General features: G+C 42.3%; 1 protein-coding gene across 2 annotated transcripts in view; it reads left to right on the top strand.

Annotated features, from left to right (window-relative positions):
• Window positions 1-27,234, top strand: part of cnksr3 (cnksr family member 3) — a 106,643-nt gene that overhangs the window by 59,791 nt on the left and 19,618 nt on the right. For both annotated transcript variants that reach the window (XM_055639988.1, XM_055639989.1), the window contains 6 exons: window positions 8,662-8,703; window positions 10,084-10,203; window positions 18,346-18,405; window positions 19,725-19,793; window positions 22,410-22,556; window positions 23,372-23,496. In XM_055639988.1, the coding sequence (XP_055495963.1) occupies window positions 8,662-8,703; window positions 10,084-10,203; window positions 18,346-18,405; window positions 19,725-19,793; window positions 22,410-22,556; window positions 23,372-23,496 (563 nt within the window). The remainder of the gene's footprint in view (window positions 1-8,661; window positions 8,704-10,083; window positions 10,204-18,345; window positions 18,406-19,724; window positions 19,794-22,409; window positions 22,557-23,371; window positions 23,497-27,234) is intronic.

Below are 27,234 nucleotides of genomic sequence, written 5' to 3'. Positions count from 1 at the left end.
GACATTGGTGAGGCCTGCATTTGGAGTATTGTGTTCAGCTCTGGGCACCATGTTATAGGAAAGATGTTGTCAAGCTGGAAAAGGTACAGGGAAGATTTACAAGTATGTTGCCAGGACTAGAGGGTCTGAGCTTTAGGGAGAGGGTGAGTGGGTTGGGACTCTGTTCCTTGGAGAACAGGAGGATGAGGGGTGATCTTATTGAGTTGTATCAAATCATGAGAGGAATAGATCGGGTAGATGCACAGACTCTCTTGCCCACAGTGGGCGATTCAAGGACCAGAGGACATAGGTTTAAGGTGAAGGGGAAAAGATTTAATAGGAATCTGAGGGGTAACTTTTTCACACAAAGGGTGGTGGGTGTAAGGAACAAGCTGCCAAAGGAGGTAGTTGAGGCAGGGACTACCCCAAGATTTAAGTGACAGTTAAACAGATACATGGATAGGACGGGTTTGGAGCGATATGGAACAAACGCGGACAGGTGGGATGACTTTAGCTGGGACATTTTTGGCCAGTGTGGCCTAATTGGGCCGAATGTCCTACTCCTGCACCTTTTGTCTATTGTCTATTGTCTAAAAGATTTGCGACGTTTGACTTAGTGCTCTGGAATCTGTCATTGTGTGCAACCTCCTTTAAAAGCTGATGCTGCAGCAAGCCAGGGAGGAAATAATTGGTCATTTCTCCTGTCACCAAGCATGTCATCACAATCCAGTTAGTAACTATGATCTTGTGTTTGTACTTCATTTGTAGTTCACACATATTTTTGTATTTATTACAGCATTTCTACTTGGCCACATTCCTAGGGTCCCTTTATCACCTTCTGGAGTGGCTGGTCTTTAAAGTTATAGAAACATAGAAGAAACATAGAAATTAGGTGCAGGAGTAGGCCATTCGGGCCTTCGAGCCTGCACCGCCATTCAATATGATCATGGCTGATCATCCAACTCAGTATCCCGTACCTGCCTTCTCTCCATACCCCCTGATCCCCTTAGCCACAAGGGCCACATCTAACTCCCTCTTAAATATAGAAAATGAACTGGCCTCGACTACCCTCTGTGGCAGAGAGTTCCAGAGATTCACCACTCTCTGCGTGAAAAAAGTTCTTCTCATCTCGGTTTTAAAGGATTTCCCCTTTATCCTTAAGCTGTGACCCCTTGTCCTGGACTTCCCTAACATCGGGAACAATCTTCCTGCATCTAGCCTGTCCAACCCCTTAAGAATTTTGTAAGTTTCTATAAGATCCCCTCTGAATCTTCTAAATTCTAGAGAGTATAAACCAAGTCTATCCAGTCTTTCTTCATAAGACAGTCCTGACATCCCAGGAATCAGTCTGGTGAACCGTCTCTGCACTCCCTCTATGGCAATAATGTCCTTCCTCAGATTTGGAGACCAAAACTGTACGCAATACTCCAGGTGTGGTCTCACCAAGACCCTGTACAACTGCAGTAGAACCTCTCTGTTCCTATACTCAAATCCTTTTGCAATGAAAGCTAACATACCATTTGCTTTCTTTACTGCCTGCTGCACCTGCATGCCTACCTTCAATGACTGGTGTACCATGACACCCAGGTCTCGCTGCATCTCCCCCTTTCCCAATCGGCCACCATTTAGATAATAGTCTGCTTTCCTGTTTTTGCCACCAAAATGGATAACCTCACTGTTTCTCTCTGCCCAGTGCGATCTTAAAGTATCTTGCAAAGACTGATCAATAATGTCATGTTTTCAAGCCTCTCTAAGAGACTGGTACACGTTAAAATAATGGATCCACCCGGCTTATATTCACTGGAATTCAGAAATATAAAGGGGGATCTTACAGAAACATTTAAAATTCCGAAGGGATTGGACAGGCTAGATGCAGGAAAAATGTTCCCCATGTTGGGGGGAGTTCAGAACCAAGGGTCACAGTTTAAGAATAAGGGGTAAGCCATTTAGGACTGAGATGAGGGAAAACATTTTCACCCAGAGATTTGTGAATCTGTGGTATTCTCTGCCTCAGAAGGCAATGGAGGCCAATTCTCTGGATGCTTTCAAGAGAGAGTTTGATAGAGCTCTTAAAGATAACGGAGTCAGGAGACATGGCGAGAAGGCAGAACGGGGTACTGAAATTGGATGATCAGCCATGATCATATCAAATGGCGGTGCTGGCTCGAAGGGCCGAATGGCCTACTCCTGCACCTATTGTCTATTGAATGGTGGTGCTGGCTCGAAGGGCTGAATGGCCTACTCCAGCACCTATTTTCTGTGTTTCAATGTATTTGGAAATCATACAATGTGCTAAATCTGGCCAACATCTAATTTGACTGCTAGCAATTGAAATTTATCCTATGTATCTACTTGCACAAAGAATGTAGTTATTGTGAACCTATAGGTTTTGAACATGGAATAGTGAAACCTAGGACAGTGTCGCACTGTAACAGGCCAATTGGCTCACAATGTCTCTTCTGAATAAGATGCCAAGATAAACTAATCTCTTCTGTCTGCACATGGTCCATAACCCTCAATTATCTGCTTATCCATGTGGTTATTTAAAAACCAGTTAAATGCCACTATCCTATCTGCCACCACCACCACACACATTCCAAACATTCAGCGTCTTTTTAATTTTAAAACCCTTTCTCTCTTCAATCTTCCCCACTCATTTTAAAGCTATTCTTTGACATTTCCACCCTGGGTTAAATATTCTGGTTTTCTATTTTATTTATTCCATTCATAATTCTATATATTTCTATCAGACCCCCCACCCCCCTCAATCTCTGGTGCTCCAGAGAAAACAATCCAAGTCTATGGAACATCTCCTAGCTAATATTCCCTAAACCAGGGAACCTCTGGTGAACTATTTCTGCACCACCTCCAAAGCCTCCACATCCTTCCTGTAATGGGGTGACCAAAACTGCATGCAATACTCCAAATGTGCCGTATCTAAAGTGTCTTAGAGCTGCATCAAGACTGCCAGATCTCTATATTCAATGACCCAATCAAGCACACCATACACCTACTTTATCACTCTGCCGACTTGTGTTGACACTTTAAGGGAGCAATGGACTTGGGCTCCAAGATCCCTCTATACATCAGTGCTGTTAAGGATCTTGCCATTCATTGTAAACTTGCCCTTTGCATTCAATCTCTCTAAGTGCAACACCTCGCACATGCTCGAATTAAACTCCATCTAGTATTTCTCTAGCTAATCTATATCCCACTGTGTACAACAACAGCCGTGTGTGTGTGTGTGTGTGTGTGTGTGTGTGTGTAATATATATGTGTGTAAGAAGGAACTGCAGGTGCTGGTTTAAACCAAAGATGGACACAAAAAGCTGGAGTAACTCAGCGGGACAGGCAGCATCTCTGGAGAGAAGGAATGGGTGACATTTCTGGTCGAGGCCCTTCAGATTATATATTTCTGTCTTCTATGAGTGAGACAGTTTTGAATCCATACAACCAAGCCTCTGTGAATCTTAATCTTCTATGATCAGGCTACCATGTGGGGACTTTGTCAACTGTCTGACTAAAATCCATAGAGATAACATCCACCAACCTACCATCACTGATCACCTTTTTTCATTACACATTTTCTTTAATCTGACTCACCAAAGTTATTTCATGGACCCTTCTGGTCCATCTAATCACCTGGCTGAGTTTGTTTCTTCTTGCTTTGTATTCGTCAAGGCTCTGTTTGATTTCATTTTTGTGAACCTTGCATATGCTTGTTTTCTTTTTTGACCAAATTTAGAATGTATTTGGTCATGCAATGTTTCATTATCTTGCTGAGCTGATCCTTCCTCCTCGCTGGAGCATGTCGGACCTGAATTTTGATCAACTGGCTTTTAAACAACTGCCTGGAGAACCCATTCCTTCTCTCCAGAGATGCTGCCTGTCCCGCCGAGTTACTCCAGCATTGTGACTATCTCGCATGTCAGATGTAGATTAGAGTATCTCTCACTGCCTATCGTGGGATTTATTGTATAATACCATTAGTGATTGGGTCTTTTTCTATTTTAGTTCTACCTATATTGCCTCCAGTGTGTCATCTCTGAGTGTTGCCGTGACTTTCTGACTGGTACAGCAACTCCACCACCTCTTTTACCTCCCTCTCAATCAGATCTGAAACATTGATACTCAACACTGAGCTGCTAGTTGTGTCCCTCTTGTAATGGCTGCAACATCATAGAGGCAAACATTGATCCAGGCTCTAAGTTAGTCCACTTTATTCACGATACTCTCTGTGTTGAGGTGTAAACTGTTCCGCCCATGAGTTTCATCCTATTCCTTAACTTCTCCCTGCCTGTCCTTTCTTTGAGACGTACCTCTACCTTTCCATTAGTCTTTCCATCTCCTGCCCTGTTGTTCTGGTCCTCATCCCACTGCACTATAACTTTGGTATAAATGTTGATTTCTCTAACTTCAGGTAGCCACGGCACTCCCTCCCTATCCCTCCCCCACCCAAGTCGCACTAACTTCTCGTTTTCACCCAACAAACAGACTGTTTCCTTTAACATCGTTACTTTTTTGCATATCTTTAATTCATTGTTCTTTATCTCTCTACATCATCGTCTACATCTCTCGTTTCCCTTATCCTTAACCAGTCTGACAAAGGGTCTCGACCCGAAACGTCACCCATTCCTTCTCTCCAGAGATGCTGCCTGGCTCACTGAGTTACTCCATCTTTTTGTGTCTAACTTTTTTATTATTTGTCACTTAGGACTGCATCATTTAATTGTTTTCCTCAAATAACAATGAAGAAAGACTGTTTTAATCTGCTTCAATATGCTGTCCCTACACAACAAGTCATTTTTGTGATAAGATTGTCCTTGCATTTTTTAAGAGCACACTGGAGCCAGTTATAGTTTAGTCGGTTGATCATTCTTTTCATTTTGTTCTCCCTGAAATGTTATCATTAACTTCTACCCCATGTCATTTAGTTGTAATGTGTTAAAGCCTAGCTTCAATGAACAAAGCATTTGAGAACCTGAGCAGTTTATTTAATTCTCATTATACCTTTTTTTGCTATTCTCTGTTCAAACTATATGCCCGAGTCTTTATATAAATCTTTCTAAATATTTTTCCTATGCTCAATGTTTCATACAGAGGAGAGGAATATTTATTTTATACATGTTATCTAAAATCAGCTAGTTTAATTCTTAAACTTGTATGTCCAAACACAGCCATAACAGGAAGAGTTTTGTATAAGGATAATTGTAGTTGTATGCATCTTAAAAAGCAATCCCTCAATCCTGTGCCAAAAATAATCAAAAGCATGAGATGTCTGTACTGATCTCTGAAGTGGAAAATGCATCTTGCCTGCATTTGGCACATTGTTATAATGACCCAAAGAAATTTGGCACATTGCTGGAACCCTGTTGAGCATTAGTTTTCTGTGGTATTTTTTGGCATTAATGCTTTATAGCACGAGTTTCTAATTTAGCTTTAATGCAGAAGAAAGGCTGCTTATAGAACACAAATATTTATTCAATGGGGTGCTTCTAGAATTCTGCTCCAAATGAAATGCACCATGTAAATAATGTACATGGATTTATAGAATCATTTTTCACAAGGACTTTGAAAGTATTTAAACTGTTATAATGGGCCAACATTCAATGGGTAGAAATAATCGGATGAACCTTGCTCAAATGGACATGAAAATCTTTTGAAGTTGTTTCAAGGAGTCATGAAGCATTTTGTTAAATTTATTGAACCATAAACAAAATTACTGAGGCTGCCACATTTGGGCAATGTGCCAACACGGGAACTGTTTTGAAGTCTATTTGATGCACTCATGGGTAAATGTGGGTCTTCAAAATATCCAGGATGCATATCGGGATAGCTTTAACCCTTGAGTGACTAATGGGAATAGTTATACCAACAGATAGATGCATCTTCTGTTTGGATGTCAAAATTGCCTGCAGCAATGTTCATTCGCAATGTTAATGTGCAATAATTCACGGAGATGTTTTTGGAATGGATGTGAATGATTAGTTTAGTACAGAGATATAGCATGGCAACAGGCCCTTTGTCCCCCTTCAACTACCTGTTTACACTAGTTCTATCCCACTCCCTGCTCATCTGGGGCAATTTTACAGAGGTCAATTAATCTACAACCCCACACATCTTTGGGATTGGAGAGAAAACCGAAGCATCCGGAAATAAACCACGCGGTTACAGGGAGAATGTGTAAACACAGTACAAACAGGACTTGAGGTTGGGATTGAGTCTGGGTCTCTGGCACTGTTAGGCAGCAGTTCTACCAGCTACCAGCAGCTGCCGTGATTTAGGTCATAAGAGGGAGGAGCAGAATTAGGCCATTCAGCCCATCAAGACTACTGTGCCATTCAATCATGGCTGATCTATCTCTCTCAAGTCCTTTCTCCTGCCTTCTCCCCATAACCCCTGACACCGTAGACCCATCTGCCTTCTCCCTATAACCCCTGACACCGTACACCCATCTGCCTTCTCCCTATAACCCCTGACACCCTTGATTTAGTAAAGAAAAAATGCAGGCTGACTGGTGGAGGGTTGGTGTTAATAACTTTCTGGTGTAATTTTAACATCTTGAGAGATGAGATGCACTGCAATTTGTATGGAATTCCTCAGATTAAATCTGATTTGTATAAATCCTGTTCCTAATACACGCATTTAAAAAAAAAGTCAAATGAGCATTAAATATGCAAACACAAAAGGCTACAGATTCTAAAAATCTGAATTAAAAGCTGAAGTTGCAATGGGCCAGGCAGCATCCATGGGGAGAGGAATTTGGTGAAGTCCTGGGCCTGAAATATTTACTTGGTATCTCCAATACTTTCAGTTTCAGGTAGAAATATCACTATTTAAACTTTGAAACCACTGTTATTTTTGGTCATCACCATTTATTTAATAAATTGAGTTTGTGCACAAGGAATTGAATCAATCGCATAGGGCATTTCAAGAAACATTTCCATGACATTATAAATTATGTGCCTTTATATACCTCTCGGGCAAGGAATATGGATGGGAAGGGAATGGAGGGTTATGGTCTGAGCGCAGGTATATGGGACTAGGGGAGATTATGTGTTCGGCACGGACTAGAAGGGTCGAGATGGCCTGTTTCCGTGCTGTACTTGTTATATGGTTATATGGAATATTATATCAGTTATACGTAATTTTAATGTAAATTAGTTTCGAAATATGGTGGTTTTGCATCCTTTAATCCCATTTTCTTGACACCATTATTTGTGTATCATCACTGCCAGCCATAAACCAGACATTTTATGTAAACTATTCTCAGTACCTTTCTTGTGCTCAGGTTTGCATGTGGTGCAATAAAGTGTATTTAAATTTCATGTAAATGAGGCATATCTTTGGCATTATTAGCTATCTAAAAAAATATTCAGCCCTCTTTGGTTTATTTAGTGCTGAACATAAATGTTAACTAAAATTAATACATACCAAGCCATCTTCTAGTGTGGAAACAGTCCCTTCGGCCCAACTTGCCAACATGTCCCAGTTCCACCTGCCTGTATTTGGTCCATATCCCTCCAAGCTTGGCCTATCCATGTACCTGTCTACCTTTTCTAAAACATTGGGATAGTCCCAGCCTCAACTACCTACACTGGCGTCTTGTTCCATACACCCACCACATTTTGTGTGGAAAATGTTACCCCTCAGATTCCTGTTAAATCTTTTCCCTTTCACGTTAAATCTATGTCCTCTGATCCTCGATCCGCCTACCTTGGGCAAGAGACTCCGTGCGTCTACCCGATCTTTTCCTCTCATGACTAAATTATTTTTTTCCACTTAAATGCTAACTACCATATTGCATTTTCTCTTATGACTTATTCATAAGGGCTCTGATTGCAGAATATGGCAAGAATGGAGTTTTGGGTTGCATACTGTAGTTGGAGGGGTTTATGGAGCCTTTCTTTGCAGTCGTGACTGATAACAATTGTGACTGCTTTATCAGTGATGAATGTGAAACTATACAAACAAAACATTGGTACCATTCAACGTGGGACTGTCAAGTCATTCCTCTATGCATTTGCCATTCCCTTTGCCTTTAAAATCTTTCTGTGATACCGGTGCCAAGAACAGCTTTTCATCATTCATGGGGTAGACTCCAGTAATTTTTAAACAAAACTTCAGGTTGAGAAACAAGGAAATGAGACGGTGTGGAAGGAAGGAAGGGTCCCGACCCAAAACATCCTCTATCCATGTTCTCCAGAGATGCTGCCTGACCTGCCGAGTTACTCCAGCACTTTTTTTTTTCAGGATGAGAAAGTTTGATTTGAAACACAAAACGGATATAGCAAAATAATAAACATCGGACACCAGTATCATGTTTCTGCTCCTCGTCATCTCGCTCACATTCGCACACAGTAGTATTTTGTTACTTCCCTGACCCCTCAAGTCTGATCGATTGTTGGAAGTTGGCTTCAACTCTTATTTGCTGCCACTTGTACACTTTACTGTATTGCTGTGTTTCTTTCACAATGGACAGCTGAAGGAAGAAGTTAAGGAATAGGAAAGAAGAGTTGGGACATGTGAAGCATTACCTTAGGATGCCTGTAAAAGCTGCTTAATATGTTAACTCCTGTTATTTGTTAAATGTTTGGAACGTTCTGGAGGTCTAAAATGCCTGACTTTTTATATTTCAATATACTTTCACTGATTCTCTTTTCATGCTGATTTTCATGCCAGGACTCCACTGTGTTTGAAATGGAAGATCGTGTTATTAGCGTCGTAAGTGTTTATTTTGCTTCTTTGTGCTTAAGATATTAAGTTGTGGGAACGCCATCAATTGTACCCTCCCCTCGTAAGCTGAAAAAATAACAAAGGCAGGAAATTGGCATGTTAACATGAGTTCTAGCTATTTTAAGTACTCCAGTAATCCCATATTATCTCTACTGCATTAACCTCTCCACAACCAAGAGCAATTATTCCCCACATTGCAAAAACATTACAGATTTTCTATTTAGAATTCAAATAAAATTATCAGTATGTGTTATAACATAAATAAAAGTTGATAGATGCATGAACGTTGAATTGGTCATTGTTACGTGGTACTTGTTTCCAAATCTACTACTTTGGCTTAAGACCTTGGTATTAATATAACTCCCAATTTAATTTTGTCAATCTTGTAGTTTACCATTTAGTGCAGTAACCATTGGCAATCCCATCTATCTGCAATATTTGTGTCTGAGGCCTCTGGGTATCAGCAAATCTCTGTTCTTGTAACAGTTTATTGCTTGATCCAAGGACAATTCCTGATTCCATATTCTTGCTTTAAACTACATTTCAATGGCATAATCGATGTTTTTAACGTGGGTTGTTTTGCAATTAAATGCTAATTTTAAAGTAATAAATGATTTGGATTTTAAACAATCGGATTTAGTTCGAGAAAAGAAGAGATCATAGGATTACCTAATGTTGCTTCAAGTGTGATGTAATATATTGAAAATATACAGCCCAAACTTGCCATGTTAGTAGTTTGAAAATTGTTGCAAAATTGTATTGTCATGCATGTTTCAAATCTATGATTTGTTAGTTCAATCTTTTAGCATTTGCAAAACAAAGCTTTTTTTTAAACTTGCAAGGTAGTTTGAAGTGTTAAATTTAGAATTATTATCCAAATTCAAATTTATGTGCATCTTCAAATTCATGATCTTCCTGTTCCAGAATCAGGACTAAAATGTGATAACATGCTCGCATTACTCTCCATGTTGGCTATAGTATCCCCACAGTTTCACAAGTTTATTTGGTCCTGCATGTTATAATACTTGCATGTAATGCGATCTTTATTTAGTTGAAAAATACTATTCAGGGTGGCAAACAAATTGTCAGCAAGTGGAGTTATAAAAAACTGTTACTGGGAAAATATGTTTTACAAAGCTAGAGACCCAACAAGAAATTGCAGATGCTGCAATCTTGAGCAACACAGTGCTGGAATAACTCAGCAGGTCAGACAGCATATGTGGAGGGAATGGATGCTGCCTGGCCCACTAAATTACTCCAGCACTTTGTCTTTTAAAAAAAAAAAAAACTTTTTTGTGTGTGTGTGTGTGTGTGTGTGTTTTTTTTTTTAATTTGTTCTTGCCTTCACACCATCTATTTTTTTTCCAGTGTAAAGTTCTCCATGGTATTTGTGATCAGACTATTAGATCAACATCTGATCCTTTATTAAGCCAGAGTGCTTGTCTAGAGGTGGTTCAGTTGGTGAACATCAAACCAAGTGATGGACTGGTAAGTTGGGTTTTTACTTGTTACAACAGACAAGAAAGTGTATCAATTTCCATTTGATTTTAGTTTCCCAATTATTGTTTTGTTTCTGCAAGTCTCCCTTGCAAATCTATCACATCGGTTATCTCACATAGCTCCACTATTGCATCCCAGTCATGGTCCCTCAAAAACTAATGTCCCTAATCGGCTGCACTGGAAAAGTGGATACCTAGATTCCCTGACCCCTCTGTCTGATTTCTCTCCTCCCACATCCCCAATGGAAAACATTTTCATGTTGCTTGTAGTATTTTGTTTTAGGTACTGTGAATTTTCCAGCAATTCCATTCTTAAGAAATGATCTACTACTACAGATGTTCAAATGTTCTATGATCGCAACCTGCCTTTAAAGTGTGACTGTGTCTGGATGCAAACACAATGCTGGAGTAACTCAGTGGGGCAGACAACATCTCTGGATAGAAGGAATGGGTGACGTCACCCATTCCTTTTCTCCATAGATAGATGCTAGATTTAATACAGGTGTCAGGTTATGGGGAGAAGGCAGGAGAATGGAGTTAGGAGGGAGAGATAGATCAGCCATAATTGAATGGCAGAGTAGACTTTATGGTCTGAATGACCTAATTCTACACCTATTCCTTATGACCTTATAAAAGATCAAACCGTCCAAAGTTCTTGTGCTTCACCTCCTTGCTGAATAAGCAAGTATCAAACTGCAGTTTCGGCGCTAAAACACTTTGGGAGCAGACGTTAGACAGTCCAACAATATTAAGGGCGGCATGATGGCACAGCGGTAGAGTTGCTGCCTTACAGCGTCAGAGACCCGGGTTCGATCCCGACTTCGGGTGCTGTCTTTACGGAGTTTGTATGTTCTCCCCGTAACCCTCGTGTGTTTTCTGAGATCTTTGGTTTCCTCCCACACTACAAAGACGCACGGGTCTGTAGGATAATTGGCTTGGTATAAATGTAAAATCTAGTGTGTATGGGATAGCGTTGGTGTGTGGTGATCGCTAGTCGGCGCGGACCCAGTTCACCAAAGTGCCTATTTCCTAAACTAAAACTAAAATATCGTGCAACTGCAATAACTATCGGAAATGTTACTATTATTAAATTTAACCAAATGTTTCTCTTATTTTTAATGGGTCACCCGGAATATAGTTTACAAGAAATTCCCATGGTAAAGGGAAATGTATTAAAAGTGACATTTAGTTTTCTTAAATTTTGGCATACCCATACAATTACTGTGGAATATTTGTGTTGAATTATCACCAATGTATGCTATCTCATTCTATGATGCTGGCTATCATTTGACTGCCAGCGTTATAGAATACAAACCTAAATAGACCTTCTTCCAATCACTTCTATACTCTCAATGTATAAGGACTAATCCTCGAGTTTTGCAAGGTTTGAAGAATAAGATGAATATTTCCAGAACTGTGTGGTTATTTATTCTGCCTCTTTGTCATGGCCAAAGAAAGAAACTAGTTTACAGCTGTGCTTGCCGTTCACATAGACCCTGATTGTATTGTGATATTTGGGCGAGGTCCAAATTGTGTGTCTGGAATTGCAGCTTTACAGACTGAAAGAATTTCGGGCATCTGCATTGTTCCCATTATTTTCAATGGGACTTCTGTTTCAGTCACTTTTGCAGGGCAGGTATTTTGGTAACATTACCATTTTTTTTTGGTTTGGTAACATTAAGTGAGCTGAACATGGAAAGTTGGGAAACATTCTTCTGTGTTGCCCACGAGTTAAAGGCATTAAATTACATGCTAAACTAGTCACTCCATGAGTTGTTTCACTTGTCAAAGTCAAGTTGTTGCACTGAACCAAATAAACATTTCCAAAGAAATGGCAGGGACGGCACAGTGGCACAGTGGTGGAGTTGCTGCCTTACAGCGCTTGCAGTGCCGGAGACCCGGGTTCGATCCCAACTACGGGTGCTGTCTGTACGGAGTTTGTATGTTCTCTCCGTGACCACGTTGGTTTTCTACGAGATCTTCGATTTTCCTCCCACACTCAAGACGTATAGGTTTATGTTAATTGGCTTGGCAGAGATGTAAAATTATCCCCAGTGTGTGTAGGATACTGTTAATGTGCGGGTCGATGCAGACTCGGTGGGCTGAAGGGCCTGTTTCCGTACTGTTTCTCTAAACTAATCTATACTACAGCTGGTACAATCTGTATAGTAATTAAAATTGAAGGAACGGGATGGCATATCAAATCCCACTCAATTTAAACAATACTTTGATCCTTCATTCTTTTTGAATGATATTTGTTTAATGCAAACTCTTTCTCGGATTGAAAATCACTCCGTTTTGGTGTTGCACAGTCTTTTCTACATTTTGGGCCTTTCATTTGGATCAAGAACTGAGAGCATGTACAGGAAAACCAAGTAAATTATTTTTCCTTTGATAACTGGGCGGAGATGATGCAGCCTGCCTTGAAGCCAAATATTTAATCGGAATTTGCATTGGACCCAAATTGGGGAGAACAAGATCATGTTAATATTGGTGCTTAAGAAGGAACTGCAGATGCTGGAAAATCGAAAGTACACGAAAGTGCTGGAGAAACTCAGCGGGTGCAGCAGCATCTTTGGAGCGAAGGAGAAAGGCAACGTTTCGGGCCGAAACCCTTCTTCAGACTGGTTAATATTGTTACTATTGGATTGACTACCTATTTAGTATGATGATACTTATAACCAAAGATTAATTGACCGCTTTAACTTGTCCCTAGTGTGCATGTGTGCATGTAAAATGTCCTGGGGAGGTGATCTTCTTCTTTCGTGTGGCGTGCACAGCCTAAAGTTGTTGGACAACTTGTTCTATTTGATCTTCCGTTTGTGCATGTCGAGTTGATTGCATTAGTCGAAACAGGGCGGACCACGTGAAGGTTGCAATTTTCCACTCCCTGGGGAGGTGATGAGAATAGAGAATGCAATTAATGTAGAATCCATGTGAATGGGTGGTTGATGAACAGCACAGACTTGATGGGATGAAGGGCCTGTTCCACACTGTATTTATCTTAGGACTATCATTCTTGGTAGATAGATTGATTCCGGCTAATATAGAACAAAGGTTCCAGTGAATGATCACCTCCATCAGATGTAATGATCTGCTGTACAATGTGGTATTGACAATCTCAGAGATTCATAAGAGAATCAGCAAAGATGATTCTTCATCAGACGGCCAGAAATACTGAATGGATATCTTTCCTGGTCTCCACGTCATTCACCAGGGACTTTGGCCATTCACTGAGATATCAAGAAAAGGTTAACGGTGGATACAAAGGATATGGCCCTTTATTTAAACCACCCCTCCCCCCCGTGTTGATGAAATGCACAATAATCTTTACACCCATAGCTAAGATGGTTCAGTGCAACTACAATCCTGCTATTTCCCCAGCGATGTCCAAAGTTACTCAAGTCTCTTTCAGCAAAATATGAAAGGAAAAGCAAAACACTTGTGTTGTAAACCAATTAACAGGGCTGTTTCTCAGAGTGCATCACTGCCACCCACTGACTAATCCATGGGCATTCTCGAGTAATGCCAGAAGTGGAACGCAATTAGCTCACTTTGCAATTCATCCAATAATTAGGTTGTCTACATGTTCATTAAAATTTGGTACCATCAGGCTCCGGCTAATATAAAACAAAGGTTCCAGTGAATGATCACCTCCATCAGATGTAATGATCTGTTGTACAATGTGGTATTGACAATCTCAGATCACCCACTGAAAACCCTTTGTTACTGGATGAAAAAAATTTGCATCTGTCTGCCCATTACTGTATAGGAATATTTTCATCTCTGGTTACAGTTTAAGGAACACTTTCTTCTGGTTACATTGTACTGCAGTGAACAAATCTTGCCTTTCAAGGGGAAATGAACGTTATCATTTTATTTTGAGATAAATTGTGTTCTTGTGGAAATTTTGGTAAAATGCAACAAGGTAGAAATATTGTCCATGGTCCTGTATTAAATATGTATGTAGCATGACTGTTTGAAATGTAATCCTCTTCTGAAATTTGGTTTGGTGGATGATGTGCAACTATTCCAGGCACAAAACATCAAGTTGAGTATCTTCCAAGTTTTACAGGTGTCTGTTTTAAAAAATTTGTGAGGCTTACTATGAGCTGAAAAATGTCTACACTAAACTGCATCAGCAATAGTGATATGTTGGTCGTAAGGTTTTGGGTATAATTTCCCACTATATCAAGTGTAGGTAGACGGAAATATAAATGCTACTCGAGGCTAACGTGCTTGGTGTGGATATTTGGCACCCAGATTGAAAATTGCAAGGATTCTTGGTCATAACATTGATCCCTTGGCACAGTAACTATCAGCACTGAGAATGTCATAAACCTGATGTAAACCAGCTAATACTTAATCCATATTATAAAGGAAACCTGTCTAGGCTTGTTAGCTATAAAATGGAAAGAATTTTTGGAATCTGCAAGCTTATCTTTGCATTTGAACAGCAGCATTCAAATGAGGTATAGTTCACTGGGTGCAGATTATGTTAATACATTGTACCAAAGAGTTCAATATATTCGTACTAGTCTTATTGTTGAAAAACCATTGAATAATGTACCATGTCAAAAATCAGTACATATGATGAGATTGCACAAGCTTTGGTATATTGGCATGGGAAAGGGATTTGCAGACTAAAATAAAATAATATCTGGATAAATCAGTTTTGTTGGATTGGCTGTCAGTAATTATTGGAGTGCTTCTTCTTATCGAGCCCACATCACAAGATTAGAAATTGTGCAGCCGGAGCTGAACATGCTTCACGTCATCTGCATGCAATGGCGTCTTGCGATTCATGGGCATAGTGGCGGAAAGATTAGTGGAAATGGGCTTGCTAAAGGGTTCAGAGCTTGGGAGTCTACTTTCATGTCTGTTATTAATGACTTGAATGAAGGGACTGGGTGTACCTGAGCTAAATATACTTGCAATGGGACAGCAGGTTTGAAGGATACTGTAATGGATGTGTTGAGTAAATGGGCAAGAACTTGGCAGAGGGAACTTAATGGGAGGATAAACACTGTGGAAGGAGGAATGAAAGGCCAAGGTATTGGTACATATAGGTACCAATGACAGGTAAAAAAAGGGAAGAGGTCCTGAAGGGAGGATTTAGGGAGTTGGGAGGAGAGTTAAGGAAAAGGACCAAAAAGGTAACAATCTCAGGATTACTGCCTGTGCCACGCGACAGTGAGAGTAGGAATGGAGCGAGGTGGAGGATAAATGCGTGGCTGAAAGACTGGTGCAGAGGGCAGGGATTCAAGTTTCTGGATCACTGGGACTTCTTTTGGGGAAGGTGGGACCTGTACAGAAAGGATGGGTTGGACTTGAACCCGAGGGGGACCAATATTCTGGCGGGGAAATTTGCAAAGGCTACTGGGGAGACTTTAAACTAGAATGGTTGGGGCGAGGGACTCAAATAGAGAATGCTAGTAGACAGAATGGGAGGCAGGAAGTAGAAAAGGGAAACACTCGGACACAAGAGGAGAAAGAAGAAAAAGGAAATAAACAGAATAAGAGGCGGGGGGTTTCTTAAATGTGCATATTTTAATGCTTGGAGCATTGTAAGAAAGGTGGATGAGCTTAGAGTCTGGACAGACACCTGGAAGTATGATGTTGTGGCGATCAGTGAAACATGGTTGCAGGAGGGCTGTGATTGGAAACTAAATATTCCAGGATTTTGTTGCTTCAGGTGTGATAGAATTGGAGGGGCAAGAGGTGGAGGTGTTGCATTGCTAGTCAGGGAAGATATTACAGCAGTGCTTTGGCAGGATAGATTGGAGGGCTCATCTAGGGAGGCTATTTGGGTGGAACTGAGAAGTGGGAAAGGTGTAGCAACACTTATAGGGGTGTATTATAGACCGCCAAATGGGGATCGAGAATTGGAAGAGCAAATATGTAAGGAGATTGCAGATATTAGTAGTAAGCACAAGATAGTGATTGTGGGAGATTTCAACTTTCCACACCTAGACTGGGAAACACATTCTGTAAATGGGCTGGATGGTTTGGAGTTTGTAAAATGTGTGCAGGATAGTTTTTTGCAGCAATACATAGAGGTACCTACTAGAAGAGGGGCAGTGCTGGACCTCCTGTTAGGAAATGAGACGGGACAGGTGGCGGAGGTATGTGTTGGGGAGCACTTCGGGTCCAGTGATCACAATACCATTAGTTTCAATATAATTATGGAGAGGGTCAGAACTGGACCTAGGGTTGAGATTTTTGATTGTAGAAAGGCTAACTTTGATGAGATGCGAAATGATTTAAAAGGAGTGAACTGGGACATTTTGTTTTATGGGAAGGATGTAGAAGAGAAATGGAGGACATTTAAAGGTGAAATTTTAAGAGAATCTTTATGTTCCTGTTCGGTTGAAAGGAAACAGGAAAAATTGGAAAGAGCCATGGTTTTCAAGGGAAATTGGACACGGTTCGGAAAAAGAGGGGATCTACAATAATTATAGGCAGCATGGAGTGAATGAGGTGCTTGAGGAGTATAAGGAATGTAAAAAGAATCTTAAGAAAGAAATTAGAAAAGCTAAAAGAAGACATGAGGTTGCTTTGGCAAGTAAGGTGAAAGTAAATCCAAAGGGTTTCTACAGCTATATTAATAGCAAAAGGATAACGAGGGATAAAATTGGTCCATTAGAGAGACAGAGTCAGGGGATGATAAGATGATCAAAGCTGGAGTAACTCAGCGAGTCGGACAACATTTCTGGAGAAAAGAAATGGGCGACGTTTCAGGTCAAGAGTCTAAAGAGGGGCCTTGATCCGAAATGTCACCTATTCCTTCTCTCCAGAGATGCTATCTGAACCACTGAGTTACTATAGTTTTTTTGTGTCTATCCTTGGTTTAAACCAGCATCTGCTGTTACATCCTACACGGGTAACCAGCCTGTACTGGTGTTGAGTATATGGATACATAGACAATAGAGGAGACCATTTGGCCCTTCAATGTGATCATGGTTGATCATCCAAATTCAGTAGCCCGCTCCTGTCTTCTCCCTATATCCCTTGATTCCACTAGCCCTAAGCGCTCTATCTAACTCTCTTTTAAATACATCCAGAATTCCACAAATTCACAAATTCACAACTCTCTGTGGGGAAAATGTTTTTCCTCATCTCAGTTCTAAATGGCCAACCTCTTATTCTAGTAGGTGATTGAGTTGCTTCCTTGAACTGCAGAGAGATGTGTGTGAGTGGGGAACAATACTCTTCATGTAAAGGTGGCACGTGTGCCTCGGAGTTGCATCTATTGATGGCCCCCTGGTGCCCACCTTGGAAGCAGAGGTCATGGGTCTGAAATGTTCTACTGGAGAAACCTAGGCGAGTGTGTACAGTACATTTCGTAAATCACAGAGCTCCAATACTCGGAGAAAGAGTGAATAGTTTGGGTGATGGGTAGGCAGCTGGTTAAGTGGTCTGCTTTGCCCTAGATGTTGTCTTGGTCTACTATTGCTTAGAGTTATAGCAATCCCGGCAAGTGAACATTATGAAATAATTTGCTGGATTTATTTTTTTGACTGGATGTCATGACTAAAGGAATGCATAGCGTTGAAATTAACGCAAGCAAGTCTTGTCTGTACTGACTAACCCTGTTATATATTTATAACGTTAAGAAACCCTTGCACCTCCCCCCCTTCTCTATATCCCACCCCCACTCAAGTTGTCACAGCTTCAAAGTTGTCTTGTTGAGTCTCATTGGCTGTAACTAATTTTCACCCAGCCCACAATTAACAATGGCCCGTCTCCTTTATCATCATTATTTTTTGCATATCTTTCATTCATTTGTTCTATATCGCTTTACATCACCGTCTATCTCTCGTTTTCCTTTTCCCTGACCTGAAGAAGGATCTCGACCCAAAATGTCACCTATTCCTTTTCTCCAAAGATGCTGTCTGACCTGCTGAGTTACTCCAGCTTTTTGTGTCTACGGTTTAAACCAGCATCTGCAGTTCCTTTCCTCTCTTTTTCTGATGCAACTTTTGCCGTTAACATGCAATACCTCAAAAATTAGATTTAGCCTCAAGATATGATGCTTCATAGTATGGAATGTAGATTTGAATTTGATAGATGGATGAAATTATGCTGAAATGGCTTTGTTGACCTTAATCTTTCTATCATTATTTTCCAGGGCATGTATATTAAATCAACGTATGACGGACTACACATTGTCACTGGTACAACTGAAAATGTAAGCAAGATATTTACTTTTTTCCTGCTTCAACTAATTAATGCTAGTTCCAGTTTTATTTGACGAGTCATAAATGCATTAATAGGCCCCCTTCGGTCATGGCTGACCATGGGTGATGCATCCTCGGATGCAAGCCTGGGCTTGGGCGGAAATCCTGGGAGGGACGATGTTGACCCATGAAAGGCCGATTCATGCCCCACGATTTGGGGCGGACGAAGCTTCTCTTGCTGGAGTTCGGTCAGCAACCAAGTCAGCTTCCGATGTTACCGTCCACAGGGCCCACGGCCGAAGCCTCGCGTGTGTGCGCATGCGCGCGTGCGGCTGCCAAGAAATTGTCCCCCCCCCCCCCCCCCCCCCCCCCCCCCCCCCCCCCCGTGTGTTGATAGCGATTTCCATGCCTGAGCCTGGACGATGTCATATGGAGGACAGGCTGTTGCCCATGCAGCACGTCCCCCCTCTCCACGTCGCTCATCGATCCAAAGGAACAGCAGGGCCGTTACAGTTTGGCACCAGCGCCGTGGCAGGAGCTGCCAGAGCGAGGGTGTAGACAACGACGAACTGCCTTAGGGGCTCCCACTCCGGATTTTCTTGAGGTTTACTCCTGGAGCCTTTTCCATGCTGGACATGGCCACAAGGCAGTGGAGGTTTTAGATCAGTTTTCCCTCTCTTAGATGTACTGTCTTCCCAGGCTGACGAGCCCCGTCTGCCCGTCCAGTACAGCTGTTTCCTCTCATCCGCCTTCCCAGCCGTTGTGACGTTTCACTATAGTCGGCCATCATCCTCCGCCTGTTCTACCGTTGTGGTCCTGGTTGGATTGCTCTTTGCTCCCCCTCGCCCTTACTGCCATGGGTGGCCCTACCAGGAGCATAGCTCCAGACGGCATGGCTCTAAGAATCTCGCGTCCACACAAGCTTCTCCACCACGACAAGGTGATAATCCATGGAGAAATGCATTAATTGGTCTGAAAATGAGAAGCATATCAACCACACAGCCAAATGACAGTTCAGAATACTTGTATTGTCTCTCACGTTGGACGTCTGCATGGTGACCAATGTCATGGCACAGGAGGGGCATTAATAGGATTGTATTGAATGGTTTCCATCAGATCAATGTCCTTTGTTCTCAAAGCTACATATTTTACATTTGTTAACAAAATTGTAATGGAGAGTGAAACTGCATATCAAGTTACCCGCAACAAGAAAATGCGAGTACTTTGGCATGCCAATAATGCTTGTGATTCTAGTGTTGGTAAACATGCTGCATCACAAAGGCAGTCGTGAATAGATACATCCTTTAACCATTTCCACTCTGGTTTGCAGTCGCCTGCAGATAGATCACGAAAGATCCACGCTGGTGATGAAGTGATCCAGGTTAATCAGCAGACTGTTGTAAGTATGGAGCAAACGGCTGAAACGTAGATTTGGATCTCTTGAAGCTGAAAATAACTAGTTCTGCATTTTGAACTAGTGCCTGCATTGTCAATTAAGCAACATCTAAAAGAATCTCTGCTGTCTTAATAATTCAGGGTCTCCTCTATATCCCGTAGCTCCGCTCTTACTCCCCATCCCCATACTCGTAACAAGGGCGAGTCCCCTTTGTCCTCGCCTTCCACCCTACCAGCTGTCGCATATAATGTACATTCCTCCAGCGTTTTCACCACCTCCAATGGGATCCCACCACTGGCCACATCTTCCCATCTCCGCCTCTTTCTGCTGAGACCGCTCCCTCCATAACTCCCTGGTCAATTCACCCCTTGCCACCCAAACCACCCCCTCCCGGGGTACATTCCCTCACAACTGCAGGAAATGCTACACTTGTCACTTTACATCCCCCCCCCCCCCCCCCCCCCCCCAACTCCATCCAAGGGTCCAAACAGTCTTTCCAGGTGAGGTAGAGGTTCACGTACACCTCCTCCAACCTCATCTACTGTATCTGAGGTTCCAGGTGTCAACTGCTCTACATTCGTGAGACCAAGCGCAGGCTTGGCGATCGCTTCGCTCAACACCTCCGCTCAGTTCGCATTAACCAACGGTGGCTCAGCACCTCAACTCCCCCTCCCATTCCGAATCCGACCTTTCTGTCCTGGGCCTCCTCCATTGCCAGAGTGAGGCCCAGTGCAAATTGGAGGAGCAGCACCTCATAGTTCACTTGGGTAGTATGAACATTGACTTCTCTAATATCAGATAGTCTTTGCTTTCTCCCTCTTTTCCATCCCCCTACCCAGCTCTCCCACAGCCCACTGTTTCCTTTCTACCATTATTGACTTTCTGTACAGTGTATAATTTTCTCAAATATTGCCGAAGACCAGGTTTTTGAGTGAGGTGTCGTCCTACAGGAGGACATCCTTGGAATGCTCAACTCCCTCGTTTAATTTCACTGATGGAAGTGGTTCATAAGTGATAGGAACAGAATTAGGCCATTCAGCCCATCAAGTCTACTCCACCATTCAATCATGGCTGATCTATCTCTCCCTCTCAAACCCATTCTCCAGCCTTCTCCCCATAAACCCCTGACGCCCGTGCTAATCAAGAATCTTTCTATCTCTGCCTTAAAAAATATCCAATATCTTAAAGGGCCTGTCCCACTTTCACGACCTAATTCACAACCTTTTTTACTCGTGGACATTTTTCATCAGGCTAGAAAAACGCCCCGACCTACTTGATGCCACGAGTACCTACGACTAGCATCACGGCCTACCTACGGCCTCCTACGACCTCATGACGACCATGCTGCGAGTCAAGGGCAAAGGTTGTGAATTAGGTCGTGAAAGTGGGACAGGCCCTTAAGTCAATGGTAGAAGTTGATGGGGATGGACCTAGTGGGTGCTACAGTGTTGTAGGCAAGTTATGTCGGGGATGTTTTTCTGGGTGTTTAGTGGATAGGCCACTTTGACCAATTGATCTACACTTACCCACGTTTACTTATCATATCTGTGGTTCGGGAAGTCGAGGATTACGTGGCAGAGGGTCATATTGACTCCCATGTCCAAGAGTTTGGAAATTAGTTGGTTAGGTTTATGGTATTACAGGCTGGGCTATAGTCAATAAATAGGAAGTGTAGGAAAGAACTGCAGATACTGGTTTGAATCGATGATAGACACAAAATGCTGGAAATGCTGGAGTAACTTATGCTAATTTGCTACATTGTGACCTAAATCAAATTATTTTGGAACCCATGCTGAATGTGTACATGAAGAATTTAAATAAAATAAGCTCATTTAGCAGCTAAAGTTCATGATTTGTAATGCAAATTGGACAATATATCATAGGAAAGGCTACTTTTGTAATTGTTTGTAATGCCCCTGTCCCACTTAGGCAATTGTTTAGGTGACTACAGGTGACTGGGCTGTCACCTTCCTAAGATATTTTTATATTCCTTGCTCAACTTGTGGGTGGGACGAATGAATGATTGGCTTATTGCCACATGTGAGAGGTTACAGTGAAATTCTTATATTTTGTCATATGCAAGGTTTTTTTCGGTGACCTGCAAATACAGTCGCCACATAATCCTCTAAGTGGGACAGCTAAGTGTGATGCCAAAGTTTTTTACAAAATGAATGATTAGCTTATTGCCAACCAGAGGTTACCTTTGTTTTCATATGCCCCACTACCTCAAAGTATAAAATATCCCGCCCCCCCCCCACCCTCATAGCGCCCCCCCCCCCCTCCCTGCATACCAGGTCCTGCACAATGTCACTGTATGCAAATTCTTAGCGCTTTAGGATATTCAAATTTAATTACACTAAGAAGTTTTCTGTTTCTAAGCCCTTCACTGTTCATGTTTTCTGATACATTTAGATTTTTACCTGCAAAGTATAAATTAAAAGATTGAAGTGACCAATAACACACTTTCATTAACTGGATGTCACGGATGCAGATTTTTTTTAATATCATTGTGCTTGATGTAAACGCAAGACTATATGTGGGGTTTCCTGTGGAAAATTGGCATTTGTTAAAGTAACTCTTTAGTAATTCAGACCTTATTTTGTTGTCTGCTGTTAAAAGGTTGGGTGGCAGCTGAAAAATCTTGTTGGCAAACTTCGTGAGGACCCTGCAGGTGTGTTGCTTTTGTTGAAGAAAAGGCCAGCAAACACATGCAACTTGACTCCAGCTCCTCTGAAGAACATGCGTTGGAAGCCACCAGCTGTGCAGGTAACAAAGAACTCGAGGTTTCTGGCATTTCATTGGAGATATTTGCAGGGGTTCACATTATTGTCAACTCATAAGTGATGGGAGCAGAATTAAGACAATTGGCCCATCAAGTCTGCTCCGCCATCCGATCATGGCTGATCAAACCCCATTCTCCTGTCTGCTCCAATATTTTCTGCTGCTGTCAAGAGTCAAGAGTCCATCATTACACACATAATTACATTTAACATAAACATCCATCACATAACTGTGATGGAAGGCCAAAAAAACTATCTCTCCACTCCTAACCCCCCCCCCCCCGATGTCACAGTCTCAAAGCCCCCGGCTGGCGATGGCGATTGTCCCCGGCCATTGAACCCGCTGACACCCTTGATGTTGGAGCCCCCGGTGTGCGATCGCAAAGTCCCGCAGCCGTTCCAGCCGCGCGGGGCAATGGTGTCAGGCCCCGCTCCAGGAGCTCTTCGACCCCGCAACACGGGCGGGAGAATTCGCTGTTGCAGCAGCCCGAAAAGCGGTCTCCCTCCAGGGAGCCGCGCGGGGTCGTCCGAGCCGTCCGCAGACCCGCAGTAGCAGCCTCCGACTCAGCAGCAGCAGCGGTCTGCGAATCCCTGTTTTATATTCTGAAGTAGAAGCTAAAACTGTTAAAACAGATGTGGAGGAAGTTATGATGTGTTTCTTATTACTAGCAGCAATAGTCAGGAACCGATGAGAAGCTCTGTGGCTTTGTAGACTTTGACCGTGCTCCTTATATCTTGCTCGACTGGCCCCACCGCCTCAATGCACAGTAAATATTTTGTCTTCCACTTTGTCTTTTGCAGACCAGCCCTCCTCAGACTGCAACTCCATCCACAGCCAGCACCATGGAGATGACTCAAAAGAAGGACAAGCCTGCCATTAAGGATTTGTACATCCCACCACCACCGGTTGTTCCATACACTCCACGGTATGAGAGCCATTGAACCAGCAGAACAAAAGGCTTCTTATATCTATAGACAATAGGTACAGGAATAGGCCATTTGGCCCTTCGAGCCAGCACTGCCATTCACTGTGATCATGACTGATCATCCACAATCAGTACCCCGCTCCTGCCTTCTCCCCACATTCCTTGACACCACTATCTTTAAGAGCTCTATCTAACTCTCTTTCTTGAAAGCATCCAGAGAATCAGCCTGCACTGCCTGCTGAGGCTGAGAATTCCACAGATTCACAACTCTCTGGGTGAGAAGGTTTTTTCCTCATCTCCATTCTAAATGGCCTACCCCTTATTCTTAAACTGTGGCCCCTGGTTCTGGATTCCCCCAACATCGGGAACCTATCATTATCATTTCTTATCATTAAAGTTGGCACAGAGACTCTAATCCCCACAGAGAAAATTAGCATTTCACATCTGCACTTGTGTCAGTGCAACATTTGGTGTAGCGGTGTTAAAATATGCATATGGCAACACTACTACTACCTCTGCTGTCATTTACTGCCAGCTACCCAGTTGGGTTCTTGGCCTTTGCTTTTAATTCCTTCACTATTGATTAAATTGTAGAGATAAAAGCTGATGTGGATTGTAGCTCGTTCCTTAGTATCTTTTAAATAGTGAAAAGTTGGTGAGACAGTTGAATACTGTATTTTCACCCAGACCAGGCGAAGCAAATTACTAGTAAATGAGAACACTGTCATGATTCTGGAAGCCTTTTACCCTAGCATAACTAATATGTTTAATAATGGTACCGAATGGCAAAATGCAACCCTGTGGTATTTTCCCCACTCGCTCCTCCCTTGATAGTTATGCTTCTTCAGTGAATCAAAACACTTGGGGTGATATCTCACTGCATGTATCATTGATTGAATCTATAAGCACATCCATCTTGAGAGCTTGACTTCATTTAAACTTGTACTTGTACAAGTCTGATCTTGATTTCAACCCGATTTGCATAAAGTTGATCAAGATGCTTTGCAAAAGACTGCACAAAACACTCGAGTTTCTTCTTAAATCCGGAAAATCCTCTTGGAATGTAGCTGTTCACTTTTTTTCCAAACTTTTCGGTGACATTGTTAAACTTTGACATTGGGAGCTCCAGCTGCTGAAGATAGTTTGGTAACATCGGAGATGTGCTATTGTATCGGAGGTTACGCAGGCAGAGTAATGACATTGATGTGTAGGAAGGAACTGCAGATGCTGGTTTGAACCAAAGATAGGCACAAAAGGCTGGAGTAACTGAGCCAGTCAGGCAGCATCTCTGGAGAAAAGGAATAGGTAATGTTTTGGATCAAGACCTTTCTTCAGACTGAGTCGGGGGGGGGGGGAAAGGTAATCAAGTTTTTTTTAAAGTTTTTTTTAATTTATTTTTCTTAGACTAAGAGTGGTACCACAGCACCTCTTGTTGGGGAATAAGGAAGAAAAGAGTAGGATCATAGTTTGCGTGACTAGTCCGAAAGAAGGAACGAAGAAGAATGAAAGATATGTAAAAAGAAAAGTAGGAAAAGGTTAAAAGATCAACATATTTTATGGTCCAGGCCACTCGACCTGGCTAAAACATTTTATTTCTATGTGACCATATGCTAGATGATAAAGTCAATAAGAATTGGTCTGTTAGAGGGAGTCGCATACCACATTTTGATCGTTGGTAGACATTAAACCATTAAACCCATCTTCCATTGATCCAGGACTACAGTGAGGGAATGATTCTTCCATATGTAACTTATAAAAGAGAACCTGTTGAGTAGGGAGTCGCATTTCTTCCAAAACCGTTTCCAGATATTGAAATATTTTTGGTGGGATGGTGCCATTAATATTTAAGGATACGTATTTTTGCGTTATAACCATAATTAAGTAGAGATTTTGAAACGTGTTTAAGCCTTATTCCCATCTTCCATTGATCCTTACAACGTCCAGGGTGGAAGTGGAGCGAGAGTGAGGGAATGCAAGGGTTACTTGAAATTAGAGGAATCAATATTCATACCATTGGGTTGTAAGCTGCCCAAGCGAAATATGAGGTGCTGTTCCTCCAATTTTTGTTTGGCATCACACTTACAATGGACATTGATGTTCTTTTATTCTGATAAACGCTATAATCAAGTTTTTTTGTTAAAAGGGCAAAAATGGGGGAAGGATTCTCAGTGAGGAACTTGGTCGGTCTGGCAGCATCTGTAGAGGGAAAAAAGGACAGATGTTTCTGGATGGCAGTCTTCTTCAGATTGATAAATAAAGGGGGGGGGAAGAAAGCTATGCAACATTGATGAGGGAAAGAGTGGGGCAAGAACTGGATAAAGTTAAGGAGGGATGAGCGGAGATGGTAACCAAGGCTGGTGGTGCAGTGGAGATATAAGGGTGCATCTGATGATCGGGGAGATGAGGATTGAAATGCAGAGCCAGAGTGTGGCATAGAGCAGGGGTCAGCAACCTACGGCCTCCCCCGGGGCGAATGAGGCCCGTAAACCGAAATCATCTGACTCGCAGGCGGATTTGTTTTTCCCCTGCAATCATCTGGTCTGGCGAGCTCTGGCTGTACCGCATCCTGCGCAAAGCCGCCGGCCTGGCCGCACATCTTCTGTGAACATGTTTAAGAAAGAACTGCAGATGCTGGAAAAACCTAAAGTAGATGAAATTGCTGGGGAAACTCAGCGGATGAGACATGCAAGGATTGCATGAGGCTGCCGCTGAGTTTCTCCAGCATTTTTGTCTACCTTCTGTGAACACGTGATTTGATGCCTGCCATCCGGGGCGGGATGCGGGTATGATCCATGTGTACACGTGATAGATGTGGCCCGCCATCCTCGCGCAGACATGCGTCCCGGCCCCTATGCAGAACAAGGTTGGTGACCCCTGGCATAGAGAGGATGGGAAGGAACACTAGTGGGAGAAAATAAGTGTAAAGGCAAATGAGGTTGAGGTTGATTTCTCTAACTTCAAGTAACCCTTGTTTTCCATCTCTCTTCATCCCTCCCTCACCCTAGTTGTCGTACTAGTTTCACTGTTGTCCTGTTGAGTTTCATTGTGCAACGCATTATCACCTAACCCACAGCCAGCAGTGGATGGTTTCCTTTCATCACTGTTACTTTTTTTGCATATTTTTCCTTCATTTGCTCTATCTCTCTCGTTTATCGCTCCCCTGACTCGGTCTAAAGAAGGGTCTCGACCCAAAACGTCAACTGTTCCTTTTCTCCAGAGTTGTGGCCTGACCCGCTGAGTTACTCCAGCATTTTGTGTCTGTCCTGGAAAGTGAAATGGTGTTGATGCTTCAAATTGAAGACCTTGGGTTGGAATCGGGAAGAGAATGAAACTGCTGAGTCGAACATTTTCAGCTCTTTTTGGTGATTGGTAAAATGAGCAGATCTGTGGCAGATGAAATTTAACTTGTCAAAGTGTGAAGTGATTTATTTGAGCTAAAATGGTGAGGTGACCTCGACCAAGTGGCAAAAGTTAAAAGAAGCCCCCGTCCCACTTTCCCGAATTACTCACAAATTCTCCCCATGATTCAAACTCGGAGAATGTCCGTAGCGAGTCCGTAGATATTTCGTAGCGGCTCGTAATGCCAGCCGTAGGTACTCGGGGCATCCGGTAAGTCGGGACGTTTTTTTAGCCGGGTAAAAAAAAATAGCCCCGAATACCTACAGCTGGCATCTCCGAGTTTGAATTAAGGGGAAACCTCGGGAGAATTTGTAACTTGGGAAAGTGGGACTAGCCCTA

The sequence above is a fragment of the Leucoraja erinacea genome, chromosome 8, assembly GCF_028641065.1.
Source record: "Leucoraja erinacea ecotype New England chromosome 8, Leri_hhj_1, whole genome shotgun sequence".
In the NCBI taxonomy this organism is placed as follows: Eukaryota; Metazoa; Chordata; class Chondrichthyes; order Rajiformes; family Rajidae; genus Leucoraja; species Leucoraja erinaceus.
This window is presented reverse-complemented; position numbering and strand designations above follow the sequence as displayed.